Source organism: Colias philodice, chromosome 27 (assembly GCF_061535455.1).
Source record: "Colias philodice isolate Cphi_HAF_F1 chromosome 27, ilColPhil1 Martin Lab GWU primary, whole genome shotgun sequence".
Taxonomy (NCBI): domain Eukaryota; kingdom Metazoa; phylum Arthropoda; class Insecta; order Lepidoptera; family Pieridae; genus Colias; species Colias philodice.
Window position 1 is genome coordinate 1,603,610 of NC_143112.1, and position 24,175 is coordinate 1,627,784.

Below are 24,175 nucleotides of genomic sequence, written 5' to 3' on the forward strand. Positions count from 1 at the left end.
ACGAGAAAAATAATTATTACTGAACGCTGAAATTCCTAGCACAAAAAATTTAACAAAAATTACGAATTCAAATTTCGAATTTCGAGCGATCAATTGCAATGACGTCATACTGAAACTACGTCACTGACTAACAAAGAAAATCAGGTAACCTACATTATGGAGGCTTGCATTACATGACCTGCCCGAATATAGAACATCTATTTTTAGAAGCTTGGGGGCCCGTTGCATACCCGCCCGTGAATCGTGCAACTGACCTGCAATTGGGGCACACTGCAATGATTTGACCTATTTATTTTTCAATGGTGCGCTGTATGAACGGAATGGAGGGGCCCATTGCGAACCTGCGTTTCATTCAGTAACCGTCGAAGCCTCCAAAGCGATCTGACCTACATAGCGCATCGCTCCCTACCGGTGTAAATACGTTCCGCGATCTTTATACACATATGTGCTTATATTTTAAGGGAATTATAGTATAAATATTATTTGAATTCCCTTAAATTAAAATAATTTAAAAATACGGTTTTATTTTAAACGCAGTGTCAAATAATTTTAAAATGCCGCGGTTCAGTGAACCTACTTTCTGAAACTACGTCATTGGTTAATCGCGAGATTCTGCGCTCTGGTTGGTCGAAATAGCAGGCGTGTTGAAATCTACCAATCGCGTAGCTGTAGTCGGGATACAGCACGATTCCCGCGCCACCTGTCGCTCGAGCACGCCGGTTTCATTGAAAACCCGCCCGGACTGTTATTGACGCGCACGCGTATTAAGGCCCAACAAAGGGCCGAAATAAGAACGGTTCGCAAGTGAATCTGATGTATTTATGTCATAAAAATGGTGAAATCTGTGAAGTGGCGAGTAGAAATTAGGATATTCGACGTGTCGAATCATGACCGAGGCATCTGAAAAGTAAGTGTCGTCCGCAATGTCCAGTTTTTCGTCGTACAAGTCGCGCCCTGCGATGTAGGTAGGGCCCTTCCCCGGCCATTTTACGACCTAAGCATAGATGATTTATGATTTTCAGCTATATCAGAGGCTCATTGATATCATAGCTAGGCTTTATTGGAGTTTTTAAAGCAGGTATAAGTGAAATCGTATGTGAAACATGAATGTTTGACCGCCGCCCTTAGGTCACCCTGCGATGTATAGCTATATTCTATAATCAATGACTGGTGGTTCATTCATTGTAATGTAGGTAGCAGTTCGGGGTCGTTTGAAGCTAGCTCGAATGAAACTGTTTTTGAATGAATTATCTTTGCTACGTATTTAATTGCGTTGCGTTGTTATGAGCTTGAAAGCTGATTTTCCGCGAAACTAGTTTTTGCAATATGTACCCATGTATTTAAAAACTGACGTTCGTAATTATATTATTAAAATTATTTTTTCCTGTATTAAATATACAATTTAATACAAATACAACATTAATTCAATTTAGATTTACGTGTTTAAAAGGCTCACTTTAATTAAAAATTACCTAATGACAATAATTTTTTTTTCGCACTTGATCAATACCTCGCTTTTAATAGCTTTTTAATTAATACGTAAAAAGGTCGTATGTCAATAATTACAATCACCAGTTCACTATGTACAAAACGTATTTCATTTTGACACACAATTTAACTAACATCCTATTACTGGTATAAAAATTAGCTGTTCCAATAAAAAGAAATAATTTTTAAACACATTCCTTCCATGCACTTCATAAGAAACCATAATTCTTTTGTTCTTTTACTAACTACCTGAACCTATAATGGGAAAAGGTAGCCAGGTAACTACACCAAATAACAAGAATCCTAAGAGCGTATACGCATTATGCGGGTAACCGCATTGCGGGTAGCCGTCCGGCTGACCGCAAGCACAATTATGTACGTAATATTCATTTCTATGCGCACTGCGATGCGGCTACCGCAGACCGCACAGTGCGCATAGAAATGAATATTACATACATAATTGTGCTTGCGGTCAGCCGGACGGCTACCCGCAATGCGGCTACCCGCATAGTGCGTATACGCTCTAAGACGATACATAATAGTATAAAAAAGACAGTTAATCTGCCATTCACAAATTGTATTTCTACACTAAAAGATGATTGTACTGTTATCGTTGATAAGAAATTGTTATTTGCATTTCATAGGATTAACAGAAGTCTGTGAATATTTATTTAAGTACACTTAACTTTTTAAAGCCATCTATTGAAATTTCATTCAAAATTTATAGCTATACTAGCGGTCCGCCCCGGCATATGAAAAATAGATGTTGGCCGATTCTCAGACTTACCCGATATGCACAGAAAATTTCATGAGAATCGGTCCACCCGTTTCGGAGGAGTATGCAGACTAACATTGTGACACGAGAATTTTATATATAGCTATATATAAATAGCTGTATAAATCCAGATTCAGATTCAACTGAAATGATATTTTTTGGCCCAACAATTTTTTTAATCAAACCAATATATACCCTAATACCTATGCATTTAATAAAATACATTTTTAAACTACTTTAGTACAATAAGGAAATATTATAAAAATTTAAAGAATGCCGAGTAATTGTGACATAAACATCAATATTGTATTTTAACTTTGATGTTTTATCTGTGATGTAAAGAAACGTTGGTAAATCAAATAAATAAATATTAAACAACACTCTTTTCAATAAAATTTATGTTTTCCTAGTTTATAAAGTACAATTACCATTCATACTTTGTGATTACTATCATCTTACTACAAAATTACCTGAAAATGATGAGGTAGTAGCTCTTGTGGTAAAGATATTTGAATAATATGAAAGTATTGTATGGTTGATATCACGATATCCATCTAAAACTTATTTATATAATAACTAGCTTGATCGCAGCTTCACTCACACAGTATCCAGCTAAAAAACATATTCAAATTCAAATGATTTATTTGCTAAATGTAGACAATTATCTATACCTGTACCAAATTTCATACCAATCTGATCAGTTGTTTTTGCACGAAAGTGTATCAAACATAACTCATTCTTAGCAACTTTCGTTGTAAAGGGATTTACCATATTAGGCCAGCTGCATTGACATAAACACAATTACTAAAATGAAAATAAATAATAAATAACAAGTATATGGTTACTTTTGGTGAAAGCTCGATTGGTGAAAGTGAAATTAAAATTATAGGATTGATTTTGCAATCACATCACACATTCACATTTTAACATATTTTACTAAACAATATAAGAAAGGACTTGTATCTAGAAGTAGTTCAAGTCTTGAGAGTGACATCTAGGCTACTTTTAACCACTGTCAAACATTCCTACAATAATTTTCTTCTCATCTGTACTAATTTTATAAAGCTGAAGAGTTTGTTTGTTTGAACACGCTAGTCTCAGGAACTACTGGTCCATTTTGAAAAAATCTTTCGGTGTTAGAAAGTCCATTTATCGAGGAAGGCTATAAGCTATATCATCACACTACGACCTACCGGAGCGGAGCATTGCAAGTAAAACCGTGGGACACAGCTAGTATTTCATATATTCATTCATTGTCCTAAGATTCTCTTCAATTGACATACTAATAATTTTACCATATTTCTCTTATGTCTTCTGTTGTACCTTTTAACTTTGAGTATCTTCTTTGTACATGGAATAAGCTAAATATTAAACATTTTGTGAGCTTAGTATATTTTATTCCTGTGAAAACTAGACCATAATCTAACAGGATAAAAATTATTACAGCATATACACTTTATCAGGAAAGTCAATTCATAGAACAGATTTCAAAATCATCTGCACTACTAAGAAACAAGTTTTCACTTAGGTTTTAAAGTCCCAAAATACATAACAAATGTTCCAAGAGAGTGTGTTGAGAAATGACTAAGCAACATGTAATTATTTAATCAGCCGAAACAGGAAGGATCAAATTGTCTCAGCCGTTGTAAGTTGAACTATGTGCTTGGAGACAAAATTTGTTTCTAAATTAGTTTTATCAAGGTTTGAATGAACTAGGTATCTGCGATTTACTATTTGTATTACAATCTACTAGTTACTATAATATAAAATTAACATTGTAAAATTACATTTTAGACCCAATTTTGTTTAAAAAAATTATATGCCATGATGTGAAAATATGTAACACACATAACTTTACTAAGGTGCTTAATTATAAATAAATATATGTAATTTAAATTTTAAAATATTTGTACCTATGTAAGAAAAGTACACTAGGTATCTTTCTTTTGATTTGCCTTGATAACTAAATATGGTACCTTGGTTTATATTTTCTAATTGAAAAATTGGTCAATGAATAATTCCTTAACATTCCATAACAAATCTTGATGTTTAGGTATAAATCCTTAGACATATAGACAGTAAAAAGAAATTTGCTTTTGCAATAAACTCTATTTGGACAATCTTGCTCTTTTATACATTTTTTTCTTTGGCTGTAAACTGTGGTGTTTTTTCCATATTAGTATGATAAATGCGAAAGTCTGAATGTGTCTTATACCGTCACGACATAAGCATAGCACCCGTTTTGAATATTTTTCAGGCGATTTATCATGGCTTAACCAAAAAACTAAACAGAATTCAAACTGACTGCAGGCATTCTTTTCAAATCCTTATAAGACATAATCCTTATAAATTAATTAGTGAAGATTGCCAAACTAACAATATCCACATAATGCAATTAGGAATATTATTAGAAGTATATTTTCTTACTAAATACCAGGTGTTGGTCAGTTTAACACAGTCTTCAATCTAATAATCTTAATACTGACAGTTATAAGTAGTGCTTACAAGTTTGATTAAAAACTAAATCCTAGAATTCAAGTCAGATACTTTTTCTATTTTCTTGTGAATGTATTTGTTAAGCTTTAAATGGAATCAGTGCAATATTGCTGAAATAAAATATGGAAGAGTAAGTAAGGTTTCCAAGAAAATTATTATAGATATCTAAATTAAAATTATTGTAGTATTGGTATGTGTTTGATGAATGAAATGTGATAATGAATCTTATAAGACTAATATTTACTTTAGTACCTAAGTGTTAATATTTTTCTAAAAATTGTTATTCTCACAAGCTTTCAAAGCTCTGTGCAAAGAAGCTTTTTAAAAAAGCTTTTAAATAGTCAATTGATATAATTTATTGTCATATTATGATATCTTTCTAACTATGATCTAGACTTTTAATTGTTTTGTAGCAAAATATCAATCTCTCTATAAAGTAGTTTATTTACAAATTACAAAGAAATATCTACAGGGTGACTGGTAATTCGACGTGATCCTTCAAAGGGGTTATACTAGAGGTCATTTGCAACAAATTAAGTCCAGCTAACCAGGGGTCAAAAATGGATGGTTATTGAGCTATGACCCTTTTCTTTTTGAGGTGATGCAAGTTTTGGGCAAGTTTTTTTTTAAAACTGATCGCTCATTCTTCGGCTTTCAAAAAAATATCAATTGAATGTTAACAGTGTAGTAGTTTTTTCATAATTAATTGTTTTTGGTAAAAAGGCAGAAAATTTTCATATCCAAATCCGTCATAGCTCAATAACCATCCATTTTTGACCCCTGGTTAACTGGACTTAAATTGTTACAAATTACCTCTAGTATAACCCCTTTGAAGGATCACGTCGAATTACCAGTCACCCTGTATAGTGTGTTTTACAATGTGCTATGTACTAAAACTATGGTCACATTATGAGCTTGAATAACAATGCTAATCCAAAGACTAAAGTAGGTATATGCAGATTGAATTAAACAATGCATGACGCGGGTGTACCTACTATAATTATCATATCACCACTCACCATTTAGGTTTAAGACACATCAGTTGGAAGAATATTTTGATTGTTTAATTCTATTATAGTAAATCGCAAAACTTTGGTTCTTGTGTAATACGGATTACCTTAATTTCGTAATGCCATAACATGCATGGTTTTCGTATAAATTGAAAAACTTGATTTGGGTATATATTTTGGGATTTTTTTTGTAATAGTAATGTACCTATTTCTTCTCAAATTGGAATTTTTGTAAATTTTTTCCGTTTTCCTCCCCCAGTGTCTGCGTGGTGCGTGTCCGCGCGCAGGTGATGTGTCGCGACGAGGGCACGGGCGGGTGGGTCGCGCTGAGCGGCGGCGGGCTCGCCGACGTGATGGTCGGCCGCCGGGAGGGGAGATTTGTTACTGGTTAGTGTTGAATCTATACTAACTTATTTATAGTATATTTATTAGTATTTTTAGTATATTTATTAGTATTATATTGCATAATTATTGCGTATACTTTTTACCCACCTCCTTTTTCTATTATGTTATCTCATCTTCAGTTGGTTGCAATCACTTATAAGTGATAAGGCCGCCATCTGTGCTGTGTCTTCTTTAAATATAAGTTTTCTTTTTGTAATTTTTTGTTGGCAGTACAATAAAGTATTTAAATAAATAAATAACTAATAATATAAAGCTGAAAAGTTTGTTTGTTTGTTTGAATACGCAAATCTCAGGAACTACTGGTCCGATTTGAAAAATTCGGTGTTAGATAGCTCATTCATCGAGGAAGGCTATGGGCTATATATCATTACGCCAAAACCAACAGGAGCGGAGCAATGCGGGCGAAACTGCAGGGCACAGCTAGTATATATATTAAAAACGTAGGAAAGTCAAAAATGTACATTGAATATTTTTTTTAAAGAATACTTGGGGTGTGATCTGAATAGATACTGCGAGTAGAAGAATAATGGGTTTAACGTTTTCACACACACCCACACAAATCGTGTTATGTAATATGAATTTATAAAGAATAGAAAAAATTCGATCACGAGGCGGGACTCGAACCCGCATCCTTTCACGCCAATCCGGGGCGGATGCTTGACCAACTCAGCCACCCGTGAGCCGCCAGAGCAATCGAATTTATTCTATTCTTTCAATTTTGTGTCGATTTTTTTCTATTCTTTATAAATTTATATTAACACGATTTGTGTGTGTAGTTTAAAGAAAGATAAATGCATAAAGCATTTGAATACCATAAAACCAATAATATCAAATTCATTTTTCGCCTAACTTTCTCTTTTTTGTTGTTTTCTATTTCCAAAATATAATTATAAATTATATATACAGTGGTGGTCACATAATTAAAGACACCCCCTAATTGACCATAAAATATTTAGATTAGGAAGTACAATTATCTGAAAAAGGTATTTAATCTAGTATTATTTTTATTAAACCATACAAGACAATATGTTCTTTAAAATGAGTGACAAAAAACAGTTATATTCCTTGTTAGTTTCGACACTTGCTCTCTGTGGGAATGTAACACAAACTTTGTTAACGTACGTGTAGCTGGCCACTTAATTAAAGACAACAAGAAATGAGCTATAATTTTTATAAATAAAAATAAACGGTATTGTGCTTTACTTCGTTTTGTCGCGTAATTTCATAAATCGTTGACGCTCTATAATTTTTTTGGGTATTTTTAACTTTTCAAATTAAAATTCGTACGTTTAATAGTTTTAATATCAATTATTATGGTTAAAAACAAGAGTTGCGACTCGTCCACAAGAAAAAATATTTTTTTTAACTTCCATGATAATTAAACTGTTTCAAGGATATGGTTATGAATGCTATAAAACATGTCAAGATGTTCCACACGACCGAAAACGTACTCAGAAAAGCAAAATCAAGTGAATCTACTCGGCCGAAAGATTAAAAAATGGTGTTGTTGGCTAAAACGATCCATTTAAAGGGTCGGAACTGATACAGTTCAGAGTTGTATGGTGCAGCAGGCTTGAAGGGGGTGTCTGCAAGGACAATTAGACGGAGACTGTGTGAGAAAAACTTGCACTGAAGAGTATCTCAGAAAGTACCACTTTTGATAAAACAAAATGTGAAGGCAAGATTTCACTTTGCTACAAAATACGAACACTGGACTGAACGAGAGTGGAAACATGTGCTGTTTTGGCATGAAACTAAGATTAATATGATTAATTCTGTCAGAAAACAATATGTAAGACGCCATCTCAATAAGGAAATGGATTCAAGATACTCTCAAAAGTAGTCATACATGGGGGTGGAAATATCAAAGTGTGGCGCTGTTTTTCTGGACTTGGTATTGGGCCTGTCAAAAAGACAGAAGGCAACATGGATAAATTCCAGTACAAGTATATTTTAGAGCAATCCATGCTGCCCTATGCGGAGGAAAATTTACCTTTTGTTTGGACTTTAAAACACGATAATGATCCTGAGCACACAGCAAAAGTAGTGAAGTGTTTGTTAAGGAACCAATCTGTAACTGTATTGGATTGGCCCACCTTCAGTCCGGATTCAAATCCGATCGAAAACTTATGAAATCAAGAAAGAAAGAAGTCGCGGCAAAGCGATCATCAAACGTCGACTACCTTTGCAAAGCATTTTCGAAGAATGGAACCAATTTAGTGATGCAACTTGATCAAAATTAGTTTCTTCAATGCCCAAGAGATGTAAACCGTCATTACTGCCAAACTTAGATCATTAAGTAATGGATAACACACGCAGGCGTTTCCCCTTTTGCCGAGGTATATGATTATTCGAATCGAAAAATCTTATGCTTTCATAAAAACTACTTGCGTAATCGATTACGAACACTCTGCGTATTCGTAAAACATCGAAAGGACGTCTGCGAGTGCTCCGCTAAAAATGCCGTTTTGCACTGTCATGTCTTGCAGAAGCAATTCAAACATGTCGAATATTAAAAAAGATGGAATAACCTTTCATTTGTGTATATTTTTTTATTTTTTTAACGTACATTTCTAATTAAATGCAATTTCTAATAATCGTCGATGTATCGTTTAGCGATATGATCAAGACAAATAATCGAGTCATGTGTTTACTCGATCATTGATGCGGCTTCACGAGACTATCATGGAAAGAAAATATACAAATTTAATCTTTATGAACTAAGAGATAAAGTTGAATTTAGAACGCGATATTGAACCGCACTCCCCACGAGACTATAAACTGATGTAGCGAGACTATCTTGAAGAAAAAATATACAAATTTAATCTTTATGAACGAAGCGATAAAGTTGAATTTAGAACGCGATATTGAACCGCACTCCCCACGAGACTATAAACTGATGTAGCGAGACTATCTTGAAGAGAAATTCAAATTTAATCTTTATGAACTTAGTGATAGAGTTGAATTTAAAAACTCGTCGCTTAAAAGGTCGTAAATTTTTACGACTTTCTTAGTGACGGACTGCTTTTAACTTGAACGTCGATAAAAAAATATTTTTCTAAGTATAATTTGAAATGAGATGAGAATTAATCTTTATTATATTACAATTTTACACAACTGCATAAAAAGGAGTATAATGTTTATTTATAAAATATAATATTTATAAATCTTGTATATATTTATTTATTAAAATTTACGCTCGGCTACTTTTAACTGGCAGAACATTTTAATCGTACGGAACCCTTCGTGCGCGAGTCCGACTCGCACTTAGCCGTTTTTTTTGTAGAAGAAGTATTCACTTCAATAAAAATTTCTGTACCGATATTTATTTTATTGAATATAATATGTGATGTGTTGAATAAATACATATTCAAATACAAATAAAATGGCGTTTTATTGTTTTTTCGTATGCATATAATAATGATGAAAACGTTACACTTACAAATGACCTGTGTAGTATTTTTTATGAATATAATATTAATGTTATTTCTAATTTCAACAAAATTATTATTTTTGTAATATCGATATGGTTACATCCCTTTAGAGCGATTGTATTATTACGTATATGTACAGAGATTTTTCTGTGTAATCGATGTATGTGTGCAAAAACATGCTAGTCTGCCAATTTTGTATTAGTTTGAGTTTGTAAAGACACAGATTATTTTTGTGAATGTGTGATTGTTTTTCAAAGTGTGAGTTACCCTCCCCGCACCAAAATCGGCAGAAAGTTTAGTTAGAACATTTGCCAGCGTGCTCCATCCATTACTTAATGATCTAAGCTGCCAAAGGATATGCAACCAAATATTGAAAAGTGTAAAAATGTTTTGTAAATACGTCAGGTATTTTGTGTTGTAAAAATAATCTCATTAAAATAATAATTTTTTATATTTCTTACAAGCGAGTCTAATGTCTTTAATTATATGGCCAGACCTTTGCTAGGTTCAAACTGCTAGTAGTAAGGATGAACCGAATAATATCTAACAAACCGACAAGTTTTGTAGATAAAATTTAGTTAAGCATTAGATAACACATACCTGAATATTTTAAAATTATTTAACAAGTTCCAATGGTAGTGTCAAAAATAATTTTGAGAGAAGTGTCTTGGGTAGTATAAAATGTTCTTAGTGTCTTTAATTATATGACCACCACTGTATTTATAATTAATTACCTAATTTGTTTATCAAGAGTCGTCTCCCCTGGCAGGCGGCCAGGCGGCGAGCGGGAGCGACACAACATCGGCGTCGGGCGCGGCACCCGTGCTGCCCTACGAGTATTATATACACGGGAAACGGATTAGCGATAATACGGTAAGAAACAATAAAAAAATAAAAAAAAAGCAAAAAAAATTGTTAAATTGTCGGGTACCCTCATTTTTTGTCAGTTGGAAAAACAATAAAATTTGTCCAGTATCTTTAAAAAATATTTTTTATAAGGACTTTTTAAGCAATGCTTATTGTTGTTGTTTTAACTTTGTTAATGATTGGGAAAATTAATCAGCTTAAATCATGGTATCAATTGCAAATAGTGTCATTTTCAATACCTGCTTTGTATGGACAGCATAGATTACAAATTAGTAAAATAAAACGCCATAATTCCACAAAAAGCTATCCTCATAAATCGCCTTATGTCGTAGTAGTAATGTTCAAAATCTATTGCATCGCTCATTAGAAAACTGCCTAATACCGGCCGCGGCGGCAGAGTCTTGTATACGACAATTTTTGACGTGACAACGTCTTATAATTCGATAGAGCCGGCTGCACGCACGAAAAAACATGACTCATGCGGCGTTACCTCGCTCTGAGGCGTTCCATGTAAGGCTTGAAGTGCAAGCGAGAGCGCGGAACGAGCGACAAAGAAGCACAATCGGACGTTGTCACGTTCAACTATCGTCAGTAAACCGACTTTACAGACAACCAATTTTTTAGCAGGATTATAAGTCTAGTTGTTTATTGTTACAAAAAACATTCCAGGTGGTCCTCGAATGCACGATCCAAAAGGACTTCCAGTACCACAAGGTGATGCCAACCTTTCACCATTGGCTCACTGAGGAAAAGCGTTTCGGTCTAACGTTCCAAACGGCGGCCGATGCACGAGCGTTCGACCGCGGCGTTCGGACCGCGCTTGAGGAACTGTTAGACGGTAAGCTGGGGGACTGGGTGATAGGGACTTGCGCAAGTGGTGGGGGGGGGACTTGCGCAAGTGACTTATGCGGGTGGCAAGTGTAAGTGACTGAGGTGGATGACTTGCGCAAGTGACGAATGCAGGTGACTTTTGAAAATAACTTGCGTAGGTGATATGGGATGGGAACTTGTGTGGTAGAAAGAAAGATTAGAGAGCTAAAAGGGATGACGAAGATTTATATGTAATTGCTTCAAAGCATAGATTGCATATCACATAAATCTATTAGTACAGATAAATAAATGCTGAAAAACACTTGAGAGTTTTATTGTCACACAATTATCCTGAAACTAAAAATTAACGTTAAATTTACTGTTTTTGGTTTATTTTCAAATAATAATATTTGAAATCTACAATTACATTGACAAATTTATTTTGTATAAATATTATCTACTAGCTGCGCTTCGCGGTTTTACCCGCATGGCTCCGCTCCTGTTGGTCTTAAGCTCTATAGCCTGTAGCCTTCCTCGATAAATGGGCTATCTAACACCAAAAGAATTTTTCAAATCGGACCAGTAGTTCCTGAGATTAGCGCGTTCAAACAAACAAACTCTTCAGCTTTATTATTTTAGTATAGATTTGAAACTCATATTATCAAGCAGCTTTTTAATGAAACTTAAATTTGGTCCTTCGAACCGGATTTATTGCCATTTATCATTTACACTGACTGCATTGAAATGGCAACGCTAAACGCTTAGACGTGAACTAATTTATCTAATGTGCTTTCTTTTGCTTCCCTTCTACCGTATACTGGATTCCTACACGGTACGTATTAATATTTATTTCATATCTATATTGTTTATAATGAAAAAAAATTATTGCTATTTCTATATAAAATAACGTTTTGATAAAATGTCTGAAAAAATGTCGTCAAAATCAGTCTATCGTTTTCAGTATAGCTTTAAATTGTGGCTCTTCAATAAAAAGAAGAATTTCATCACAAATCATAACCATACTTAAAGAAGCAAGATATTATTACATATTAAATATAATAACTATATATATTTAGAAATTAAAGATTTTTAACGGATTTAAACGCGATTTATTCATTATATTATATTATTTTCCCGACGTTTCGCTCACTGTTATTATTATATTATATAACTTCAGTCTGCTTTTGAATACTGAAAAACTGTATTCATTTTTTAAATGTTTTTTATTAAAATAGACAAAAAAACCTACAACTATTATGTTACATGGCTTCAGGTCTGGGTGGCTCGTGGCCCTCACACTATTCGTATAAACTGCGAAACCAAGAGCGGAAAGACGACGACGAAGAGAACAATATATTCGAAGTGAGTACATTAAGGGCCGATTTTTCAATGCTTGGATAAAACTTATTCATCGAATAATATATAAAACTACCATTTTAAAAACGTATTCTAATTACCCGTATTTGACAGTTTACGTGACATTTTAATATTATCGTGTAATACTTTATTGGACGGATAAGTTTTATCCAAGCATTGAAAAATCGGCACTAAGTTGTTTATCTAATTGCTACGAAAATAAGTTACTAATTTATCAAAAATTCGATCACTCAGCGGGACTCGAACCCGCATCCTTTCGCGCCATTCCGGGGCGGATGCCTGACCAACTCAGCCACTCGTGACTCGCCAGAGCAATCGAATTTATTCTATTCTTTCAGTTTTATGTGTCTAAGGGCCGATTTTTCAATCCTTGGTTAAAATTTATCCATCCAATAAAGTATTACACGAACATTTTAAAATGTCACTTGTAAACTATCAAATACGGACAATACATTTTTGAAATGGTAGTTTAATACGTTATTCGATGAATAAGTTTTAACCAACGATTGAAAAATAAGCGCTAAGGGACACGCCACCGATGGTTGTTAATCATCTCAATACAACCAATATGAAGCACTTTTCAGTGAATACAATATTGTAACGATGGAACACGACCTTTTTTGTTGAAATTGATATTTTTGTCTTTATGGCATTTGGAATGGCGCGAAAGGATGCGGGTTCGAGTCCCGCCTCGTGATCGATTTTTTTCTATTCTTTATAAATTTATATTTATAAAGCATTTGAATGCCATAAATACAAAAATATCAATTTCAAGTTACACTTTACCTATTGTTTTTCAAAACAGTGAAAATGCTATTATACAAGGTGTCCCGCTTTATTTGTACTATGCACGATGGTACTTATAGTTTTGCATATGATACGTAAAATATACTTATAAAATGCCCGATAGATGAATTTTTAAAACGACGAATTTAGGCAAATTTAGATAGTTTTGTAAATACAATATACAGGGAGATCCGCTTTCGGTGTACTATGCACAAGTTAAATACACACACACAAGAGACTTAAAATATCCATTCTATACATTTGCGGACGTATGCAAAAGTTACGTCCAGGGCCAATTCGGTCACATGCATAATTTGCAAATGTGGATCTTGCCTCGAATATTTTTAAGCTATTGCATAGCTTCTATCGCGGGCCTTGAGCGCGGGCAACGAATCCAGAAATTCCGTAACGAAAAAACCTCACGCTCCCCACTCCGACGGGCGCGGAGGTGTGGCTTGAAGGCATAGCATGCAATAGCTTTACCGCGGCAGTCCCCGAGTGACACACGTCTTTTTTAATCTTTTTTGAAGTGAAACTTCTTTATCGGGGTTGGAAAAAAATTTAGTGTAACATTTTTTCGTTACGCGCCATCTTTTTCTTATCCGTACCACGCGTGATTCGACGTATTTCTGTAAAATTGCATTTAGTAAATTATTTTTTGAAAAATAAGGTCATAAAGAAGTTTCACTTCTTTAACGTGTGTACACTAGTACACGCACACATTTTTGAAGTGAAACTTCTTTATCGGGGTTGGACAAAAATTTAGTGTAACATTTTTGCGTTACGCCGTACGCGTGACATTTTTGCGTTACGCCGTACGCGTGATATTTTTGCGTTACGCCATACTCGTGATATTTTTAAGGTCATAAAGAAGTTTCACTTCTTACGTGTGTACTCTAGTACACGCACACATTTTTTTTTATATTTTGTTTATAAAAGAAAAAACTTAAATTTCCAGTGCCTCAACCTGCCAACCGACTCGCGGTCCAGTTCGGAGAACTCCACAGCATCCCGTCGGCCAAGAGATGATTTACAGACGCCGATACTCTCCGCTATCACGCTGCCAAGGCACCCGCGCGGTTAGTGTAACAGCTACTGCTATATATCCATACTAATATTATAAATGCGAAAGTAACTCTGTCTGTCTGTCTGTCTGTTACTCAATCACGCCTGAACTACTAAACCAATTTGCATGAAATTTGGTATAGATATATTTTGATACCCGAGAAAGGACATAGGATAGGTTTTATCCCGGAAATCCTACGGGAACGTGTTTTTCTCTGAAAACGCGGGCGAAGCCGCGGGCGGAAAGCTAGTACTTATATATATCTAACACTGTCAAATATATAGTATAAGTATATATACTTATACTATATACTTATACTATATATTTCTAAGTATATATACTTATACTATATATTTCTAACTAATAGAAAAAAAAGAATCATATTTATTTTTATTTATTTATAAGCTTCTTGGTTACGTCCGAGAGCCAAATGCAAAGTGTCAAATCCACTGTTCAACTCATTTTTATAACCTCGGTTCGGGTTGCCAGTTGGGGATTTGTTTCTAACAATACTTAATTAATTAATAGTCATATATTTATATTTCAGAATCGCTAAAACAGTACGAAACTCAATTCGCGGAGAAAGCGATAGAGGATGATCCAGATCGCTGTCCGTATGTTCAACTGTCTGCTGTAAGTTTGTTTTTTTATTAATTATTTATTATTTAAGTATAGATATATACATTTTTTCTATCAACAACAAAATACAATCAAAGTTTTGATGGGAAATATATATTAAACCTGCAAAACAAGCACCAACAAGTAGATTTTACGTGCATTTCAATAAATAATTATGCAACTCAAAAAAAAAAAATCAATGTCACTATTTTATTTATAAACTCCATAATTGACTAGAATCTTTTGATTTAAGAATTTATAGAATGACCAAAAATTATTCAATACATATTCACATAACATTTATCATGCACATAGGATATATTATCAAACATGAAGCTTCAAGTGAATATGCCTGGAAGAAATCGCTGATAAGCTATAAGCTCACCTTATGTACTTTACATACAATCTGTATAAAAATATATTTTATGTATTTTAATTTTAAATGGTGTGGTACAATAAATAGTTAAATAATAATAAAATAATATTATTTCGTAGGTTCACGAGTACACGTATCCACAAGTGAGTCCGGGCGGCATCATTACATCAGAGAAATCATCGCCTAACACCAAGCCGGCTTTGTTAAAGAGGGATTCAGGTACAAACCTACGAAATTATTCAATATATCCATACTAATATTATAAATGCGAAAGTAACTATGTCTGTCTGTTGACTGTTAGTTGTTACTCAATCACGCCTTAACTACTGAACCAATTTGCATGAAATTTGGTATGGAGATATTTTGATACCCGTGAAAGGACATAGGATAGGTTTTATCCCGGAAATCCTACGGGAATGGGTTTTTCTTTGAAAACGCGGGCGAAGCCGCGGGCGGAAGGCTAGTAATTTATATATATAGCTTACCGCCCGCGGCTTCGCCCGCTTTGTCTAAAACATAATAAATTATACAGGGTGTCCCACTGTTGGTATACTAAGCTCAAAGGAGGTTATAGTTTTGCATACGCTGAGTACGTAAAAAATAATTAAAAAATTCCAGACGCATTTTTTTTTCAAATAGATGAATTCTTAAAACTCTATGTGTACACCCATAACAAGCGAGCCGCCCAAATTTGCCACCAGCACGTGAGCTATCGTTTAAGATTATGTTTTCATAGATAAAATGCTCATATTAGAGAAGCGGTATATGCCGGCTGCGCGAAGCTAGAGAAGAAAACATGGATTTTCAGGAAAAATTTAGCAAAAAATTTTGGACGTAATTTTTTTTTTAAAGTATTTTTTACGTGATCAGTGTATGCAAAACTACAAGTTCCTTCGCGCTTAGTATACCAAGAGCGGGACACCCTGTATAATAAAACCTTCCTCTTGAATCACTCTATCTATTTTTGTTTTAAAGATTTAAGCATACATAGGGACATAGGGATAGAGAAAGCGACTTTGTTTTATACTATGTAAGTGATCAGCATATTAATAATGTATTGTTTTGGGGCTGATTATTCAATCCTTGGTAAAAATTTATTCGTCGAATAACGTATTAAACTACCATTTCAAAAATTTATTCTAATTGTCCGTATTTGACAGTTTGCAGGTGACATTTTTATATGTTCGTGTAATACTTTATTAGACGGATACATTTTAACCAAGGATGGAAAAATCGGCCCTTAATAATGTAAAATCACAAACAACAAAATATTTACAAGTAAAAGATTTGGTCTGAAAAGATTAGAATGTGTATTAAAATACAATACACTAGTATATAATTATAGGCCATCCACACGTCTGCCGAACAACGTGACAAACAACAAACACATAGATAGGGACAGCACTATACGAAGAAAAGAGATGTACTTATTTCCTTCTCGATACTCTGTGTAGCGCCGTCCTTATGTGTTCGTTGTTTGTCACGTTTTTCGGCAGACGCGTGGAATGGCCTATTAAATAATCTTCATTATGTGTAAAATCATGGAAAATTAATGGCAAATAATAATTTCAGGATCTATAAAGAAATGCTCGTACAGTGGACCGCCGCCGCTACCGGACAAGAAACCGGCCGAGACTTACCAAGCTAGATTGAAATGCAGGTAAATATTATACTGACATGAAAGGCCGATTTTTCAATGCTCGGTTAAAACTTATCCGTCCAATAAAGTATTACACGATAATATTAAAATGTCACGTAAACTGTCAAATACGGGCAATTAGAATACGTTTTTAAAATGGTAGTTTTATACATTATTCGACGAATACGTTTTATCCAAGCATTGAAAAATCAGCCCTAAAAAGAGCAACTATGGAGTTTCTTGCCGGTTCTTCTCCGTAGATACTGCTTTCCGAATCGGTGGTAAATGTTACAAATATGTAATGGCGTTTCAAAAGTGCTTCTCGAAGAAGTCTAATTGAATAAATAAATGTTTGAGTTTGAGTTTGAACGCGCTAATCTCAAAAAAAAATGACGTGTGTCACTCGGGGACTGCCGCGGTAAAGCTATTGCATGCTATGCCTTCAAGCCACACCTCCGCGCCCGTCCCCGTGGGAGCGTGAGGTTTTTTCGTTACGGAATTTCTCGATTCGGTCCCCGCGCTCAAGGCCCGCGATAGAAGCTATGCAAATAGCTTAAAAACATTTTTCTATTCAAACGCTACTCATTTTACGGTAAGTATTTACCGTTTATTTTTAAACTTTTTTTTAAAGTGAAACTTTTATTACATCGTCTCAAACTTTTTGGTCTGTGTAGCGCATGTCGCGTGACGGTCGAACCGTACGATAATTATCGTACAAATACGATAATTTTGTGCCTAAGTTTCACTTTTACCGTGGTTTCATAAAACCACACAACATTTTTTTAATCTATACAAATATTATAAAGAGGAAAGGTTTGATTTTTTGTTTGTTTGTTTGTTTGTATGAATTGAATAGGCTCCGAAACTACTTGGCAGATTTGAAAAATTCTTTCACTGTTGGAAAGCTACATCATTTCTGAGTGACATAGGCTAGGTTTTATCCCGGAAATCCCACGGGAACGGGAACTATGCGGGTTTTTTTTTGAAAATGCGGGCGAAGCCGCAGGCGGAAAGCTAGTAACATATATTTAATTATATTTTCAGGCATTGTCACGAATGGTATTTAGAGAGTGCAAACGGGAATGGCGCTTGTGAATATGCGCCCGATTGTTTCAAGTCTTGCATCGATCATGTCAGCTGTATTCAATGTGCTCAGGTAATTTATTTATTATATATGTTACAGTCAAAATCCTGAACCAGTCAATATCCATATTGACGGTTATTAAGGTTATTGTATGGTATACCGGTCAATATCCTTATTGACTGATTTTATCTGACAAAATCAGTTAATAAGGTTATTGACCGACGCCCTTAATCAATAACCTTAATAACCGTCAATATTGACTGGTTCAGGGTTTTGACTGTAGCATATATACTGTATAATATGAGAAAATTAAGTTAAGGTATTGTCTGTCTGTCTGTTCGCGATAAACTCAAAAACGATTGCACCAATTTGTTTTAATCAGACAGTGTCGTTCAATAAATTATATAGAACACTAGCGGTCCGCCCCGGCTTCGCCCGTGGTACCTACATGTTTAAACTATCCTATCTCTCAAGTTGGATCGAACTGCACATGGTGTGCGAATTTTATTATAATCGGTTAAGTGGTTTAGGAGTCCATTGTCCAAACATTGTGACACGAGATTTATATATAATATATTAAGATTGCCAAAAAATTTTTTCCAAAAAAATATTTGATTATAATATATTAATTATTTCTTAACACTATTATTTTATAATTTCAGTGTATGCTATACCACTGTATGTCGGACTCGGAGGGAGATTTCGCAATGCATCCCTGCGCCTGCGCACCGCCTGACGAAAATTGCACTAAACGGTACTAAATTGTATTATATTTTACATAAATAGTGAAAAAATATAGTATTACTAGCTTTCCGCCCGCGGCTTCGCCCGCGTTCTCAAAGAAAAACCCGCATAGTTCCCGTTCCCGTGGGATTTCCGGGATAAAACCTATCCTATGTGTTTATCCAAGTTACCCTCTATATGTGTGCTAAATTTCATGCAAATACATTCAAGGAATAAAAAGTTTCATACAAACTTCTATCCCCTATTTTACCCCTTTAGGGGATGAATTTTCTAAAATCCTTTCTTAGGGGACGCCTACATTATGACATCTACCTGCATGCCAAATTTCAGCTCGATACGTCCAGTGGTTTGGGTTGTGCGTTGATAGATCACTATATCAGTCACCTTTGAGTTTTATATTGTTTAAAGATTACTAGGGAATGGAATATTTTGAGTTTGGTTGAGTAGTTTCGATGTTTCTTTGCAACAAAGTTATAAATAAAAAAAATGTGTGCGTGTACTAGTGTACACACATAAGAAGTGAAACTTCTTTATGACCTTATTTTTCAAAAAATAATTTACTATATGAAACTTCACAGAAATACGTCGAATCGCGCGTGGTAGGGATAAGAAAAAGATGGCGCGTAACGGAAAAATGTCACGCGTAACGAAAAAATGTTACACTAAATTTTTTTCCAACCCCGATAAAGAAGTTTCACTTCAATAAAATTTTTTCATTGATATTGATAGATATATGTTAATTAACAAAATCTACCAATTTTTATATAAGGGAACAATTATTATTTCAAACTTACACTATGAAACTAGCATAATTAAAATATCATTTGTAATAGAATATGAGTTGAATTTGAAAATTTCTAATAACAAGATGTAGTTTCTAGAAAATCTCTAAATAAATTCTATTTATAGTTTTCATAGTATCATTCCTTGTTTAACAATATACAGAATACAGAATTTAACAAGATGAAACACTTATTGAAGTGAAACTTCTAATATATTGGGGTTGGAAAAAAATTTAGTGTAACATTTTTTCGTTACGTGTGACATTATTCCGTTACGCGCCATCTTTTTTTTATCCCTACCACGCGTGATTCGACGTATTTCTGTAAAGTTGCATATAGTAAATTATTTTTTGAAATATAAGGTCATAAAGAAGTTTCACTTCTTACGTGTGTACACTAGTACACGCACACATTTTTTTCAACATAAAGGTTGCATTATTACCAACTAAATAAAATTTCAAAGCTTTATAAAATATTCTTTCTTTGCTTAAATAATAACCAAATTAAATTCCATTTCAGCTGGATCGGCATAACCCTCCTCAGCCTGCTAGTCCCGTGTCTCTGGTGTTACCTGCCTCTCCGCTGTGTGCACCGAGCTGCCCGCTCGGCCCGGGTGGCTGGGGGGCCACACGCTCCCATGGGGAAATAGTGCACCAGTGGGGACGGGGGTGGGACCACAGCCCGGGTGGCTGGGGGGCCACACGCTCCCATGGGGAAATAGTGCACCAGTGGGGACGGGGGTGGGACCACAGCCCGGGTGGCTGGGGGGCCACACGCTCCCATCAGGAAATAGTGCACCAGTGGGGACGGGGGTGGGACGATGGGAGAACGATGAAAATATAGGAAAATACACAAGAAGATGGTTTAATAGCTCGAAAACATGGTAAAATACCTAAAAAGACGGTTTAATAGCTCGAAGAAGGTGGTTTAAACGAGTAGAGAGGCTGGAAAACGGGGATGGTGGAAGAATGATGAAAATATAGTAAAATACCCAAGAAGATGGTTTATTAGCTTGAAAACATAGTAAAATACACAAGAAGTTGGTTTAATAGCTTCAAGAAGATGGTTTAATAGCTTGGTAAATTGTATTTTTAAAGATACAGTGAAAGAGCGATGAAAACATTGTAAAGTATCTAACAAGATGGTTTATTAGTTCAAAAACATTGTAAAATACACAAGGAGATGGTTTATTAGCTTGAAAAATTGGATTTTGGGTAAAGATAGCGGAAATGAAGATATTTATCAGTGTAAGGAAGCTTCTGGATGATCTTTGAAGATACTTGCTTGTGTTATATGCCGAACAACTTATTCAGCCATATATATTAGTCTGGTGTTAAACCTTTGAAGATGGGATTTTTGTGTGTGAATAGTGACAAGTGTAGCGAGTTTATTGTGTGAAAAATATGCTTATGGAATATCTTTGATAATGGCGTCTTTTTGAAAAGAAGCAAGAGATTGATCTTTGAAAATGGAATTGACTGTCTGTATGTTCTTTGCACCAAGCATCTCGTTCAAACAAGACATATTTATTAAAAACTAGCGGTCCGCCCCGGCTTCGCCCGTGGTACATGTTTACGTTTTCTCTACATAAGAACCATCCTCGTACTTCAAGGAATATAATAAAAAAAGAATTATCGAAATCGGTCCACCCGTTCTCGAGTTATGCGCTTACCAAAACATTTTGCGATTCATTTTTATATATAAGAAGAAGAAGAAGATAATATATAATTGGTAGGAAGGAATATATTTGAGGAAATTTTGAATTAAAATATGTAGATTGATGTTGAATAGCAAGATTGATGTTTGCAAAATGGAGACATATTGATGGATAAATCCAAATTAAATTTGTATTATACAGATAGTATGACAAGAATTATATGTGTCATAATTGAGAAATTACATAGTTTTGAAGTTAAAATACAAATATATGGTAAACAATGTATGGAGTTTTTGTATGTTTCAAAAGGCAGTAATTTGTAGCATTGATAGTAAGAGTACAGATCTAATTTTGAAACGGTTGCACCGATATTCATATTATACTATTTATTAGATGTCTTATGGTATATAAGGAATATATTTTCCGCAAAATAATATATGTATATTCAGTGATAGATGTTTAAAGTATACAAGCAAGACATTAATCAAAGAAAGGATCGGAGTTAAAAGTATGGACTTTTAAAGTGTGTGGAAACGATAAGTGTATATAAGTTGAGTGTAAAAGTGGAAATTGGACTGGAGCATAAATAAAATCGTGTTGTTTCCTTCTAACATACATGATTGTACTGTGCTAGAGAGGGACGCAGTGATTTATCGACAAAAACATACATTTTAATGTCTTGTTTGTAAATTTTATGTGTAAAAGCAACGATTTACAATAGCATAGTTGATTGTTGTGAACAAAAATGGATTTATAAATTTAATTTCAATGAAAATTCAATATATAACAGTTAATGTGTTATAGATTTATCATGTTCTATGGGTTGTTGCTTGAATAAAAATATATATAATTGACGTAAATGATCAGTTACATAGTGATTATATATTAATATTCTATATGTATGTGTAACACAAAACAAATATTTACAAATAAGGTAATATACGAAGAATAGATTTTATTCTATACGTAATTTGTTCTTAAGTTTCCTTCTGTAATATTTTAACAAAAAACGTACAAATATATATAATGTCCATGTTCAAAATATAAAACAGTAATATTATATTGAAAATCTTCAAAATATCTTTTTTAGCAGTTCTGCATTATTCGAATTAATGACAGCAAATGTCAAAATGGAAAATGGCGGCAAAATTTTGCCGCTCAATTTATTCATATTAAAAATTATATTTATACTGTATAATACAGAACAAACAATATACTTAACACAAATTTTTAATTTAAAAATTTTAACACAATGAGTTTGAATTCTTTTTAAATTTTATATGTGTATTTTTGAATGTGGCAACTTAAGTCTAAGTATTAATTATAGTGTTGCCACTTAGCGTAAGGTGTATGTCGAATTGTCAAAGCACATTTATGTATTTTTATTATGGTTGATATCAAAATTATCTAAAATAGATGATTTTGTAGGTGTAAAAACCTCATGTTTAAATATTTCGTCTTCCACTTTTATGTTTATCAATGCAACTTACCGCGTTTATTTCAATAAATTCGCGCTTGATGTTAAAATTTATTCGATGTTATTGAAAATGTTGAGTATGTCACTACGTTATTTCTGATAATTCTATGAAAACGTTCAAAATGACTAAAATTCACCAATCACAGAGCTATATTAAGCTATGACTTATATACTCTGTTCTGATTGGTCAGAATTAGTCGTTTAAAATGTTACTTTTGAATAAAACGAAAATCATGCTGTCTCATTTTAATGTATTTGTATCTTTTAGGTAAAGCGAGATAGCATGATTGTTGTTTATTCATATTGGACTCTACAAATATTCAACATATCTTTCATGTTATTTATTAACTTTGCGTTAGTCTAACACATCACGTTTTTAATAAACTAATTTTTCTTTGAGAATATTTTTAAATTCGAAGTTAGACTAATTTAAATCGTTCTCTCTTTTTAATTTTAATGGTATTACGGGTAGAAACGTTACCTAGCATTTTGATCTTTTCCATTTTGAAATTATATTTTTTAATAATTAATAATGATAAAGAGAATCGTAATGTCACTGGTAACTTAGATATTGTAATGTGTTAACAAATACGCATTAAGGATTATTCTAGTTGTTAATTAAATCTTTGAATCTGATCTAGTCTTGAATTCGAAGTTAATCAGTATTTTTTACTTCAGTTAAAAAATTGACCAATTGTATTTTTTCTAAAAGCACGAAACCGTTTGTGGTTCGGTTGGGTTCGCGCGCTTGCTACAAAAACATAAAAAATAAAATAAAATTTTGGTAAAAAAAAAATATGAAAACCCTCGTGTTTTGCGAGAGTGGGCTCACTCGTGGAACATTCCGGATTTCGTATTTCGGTCGCTGTTGTAATTTTCGAATTAAAACAGCGATGACAGGATCTAACCTATATAATCTGCGAAATAAAGCTTTCTATTCACGGACCGCCAGAGCGCGAAACCAACCATTCAAATTACCTCAAACCCCTTCGTCCGTTATTTCCATTGTATTTGAATTATTCGTAATTAATAAGTAACGTAAGTTATGTAAGAAAGTGTATTTTAAATGTTTTTTAATTAACAAACGCATGTTTAATCTGTTTCGAACCTTAATATGATATAAAGAGACTTTTATTTGTAGAATAAGCATAAATTATTATGAGTGTTTAGTGTCTACATGTATTGTAAGTGTCAGATTAAAATATTATAAACCAAAGTTTATGTCTGATGTTGAACCCACAGGGTTGATGATGAGAATATGGAATAAATAATCGTATTTAATAA

General features: G+C 33.8%; 1 protein-coding gene across 5 annotated transcripts; it reads left to right on the plus strand.

The window, feature by feature from the left end:
- Positions 1-695: 695 nt before the first annotated feature.
- Spred (Sprouty-related protein with EVH-1 domain) lies at positions 696-24,175 on the plus strand. Of its 5 annotated transcripts, XR_016317836.1 has the most exons (14): positions 699-907; positions 6,029-6,156; positions 10,360-10,481; positions 11,145-11,313; positions 12,559-12,647; positions 14,407-14,527; positions 15,062-15,147; positions 15,628-15,727; positions 17,081-17,168; positions 18,192-18,303; positions 18,894-18,985; positions 20,277-20,413; positions 20,559-20,640; positions 20,782-24,175. XR_016317836.1 is itself a non-coding variant. In XM_089711949.1 (13 exons), the coding sequence occupies exons 1-12, from the start codon at positions 888-890 to the stop codon at positions 20,404-20,406; spliced, it is 1,257 nt and encodes a 418-aa protein (XP_089568075.1). In that variant the 5' UTR covers positions 699-887; the 3' UTR covers positions 20,407-20,413; positions 20,559-24,175. The 5 variants fall into 5 exon arrangements, 3 of the variants coding, with proteins under 3 accessions (XP_089568076.1, XP_089568075.1, XP_089568074.1); XR_016317835.1 differs by having other exon boundaries at positions 20,277-20,640; XM_089711949.1 differs by having other exon boundaries at positions 20,559-24,175.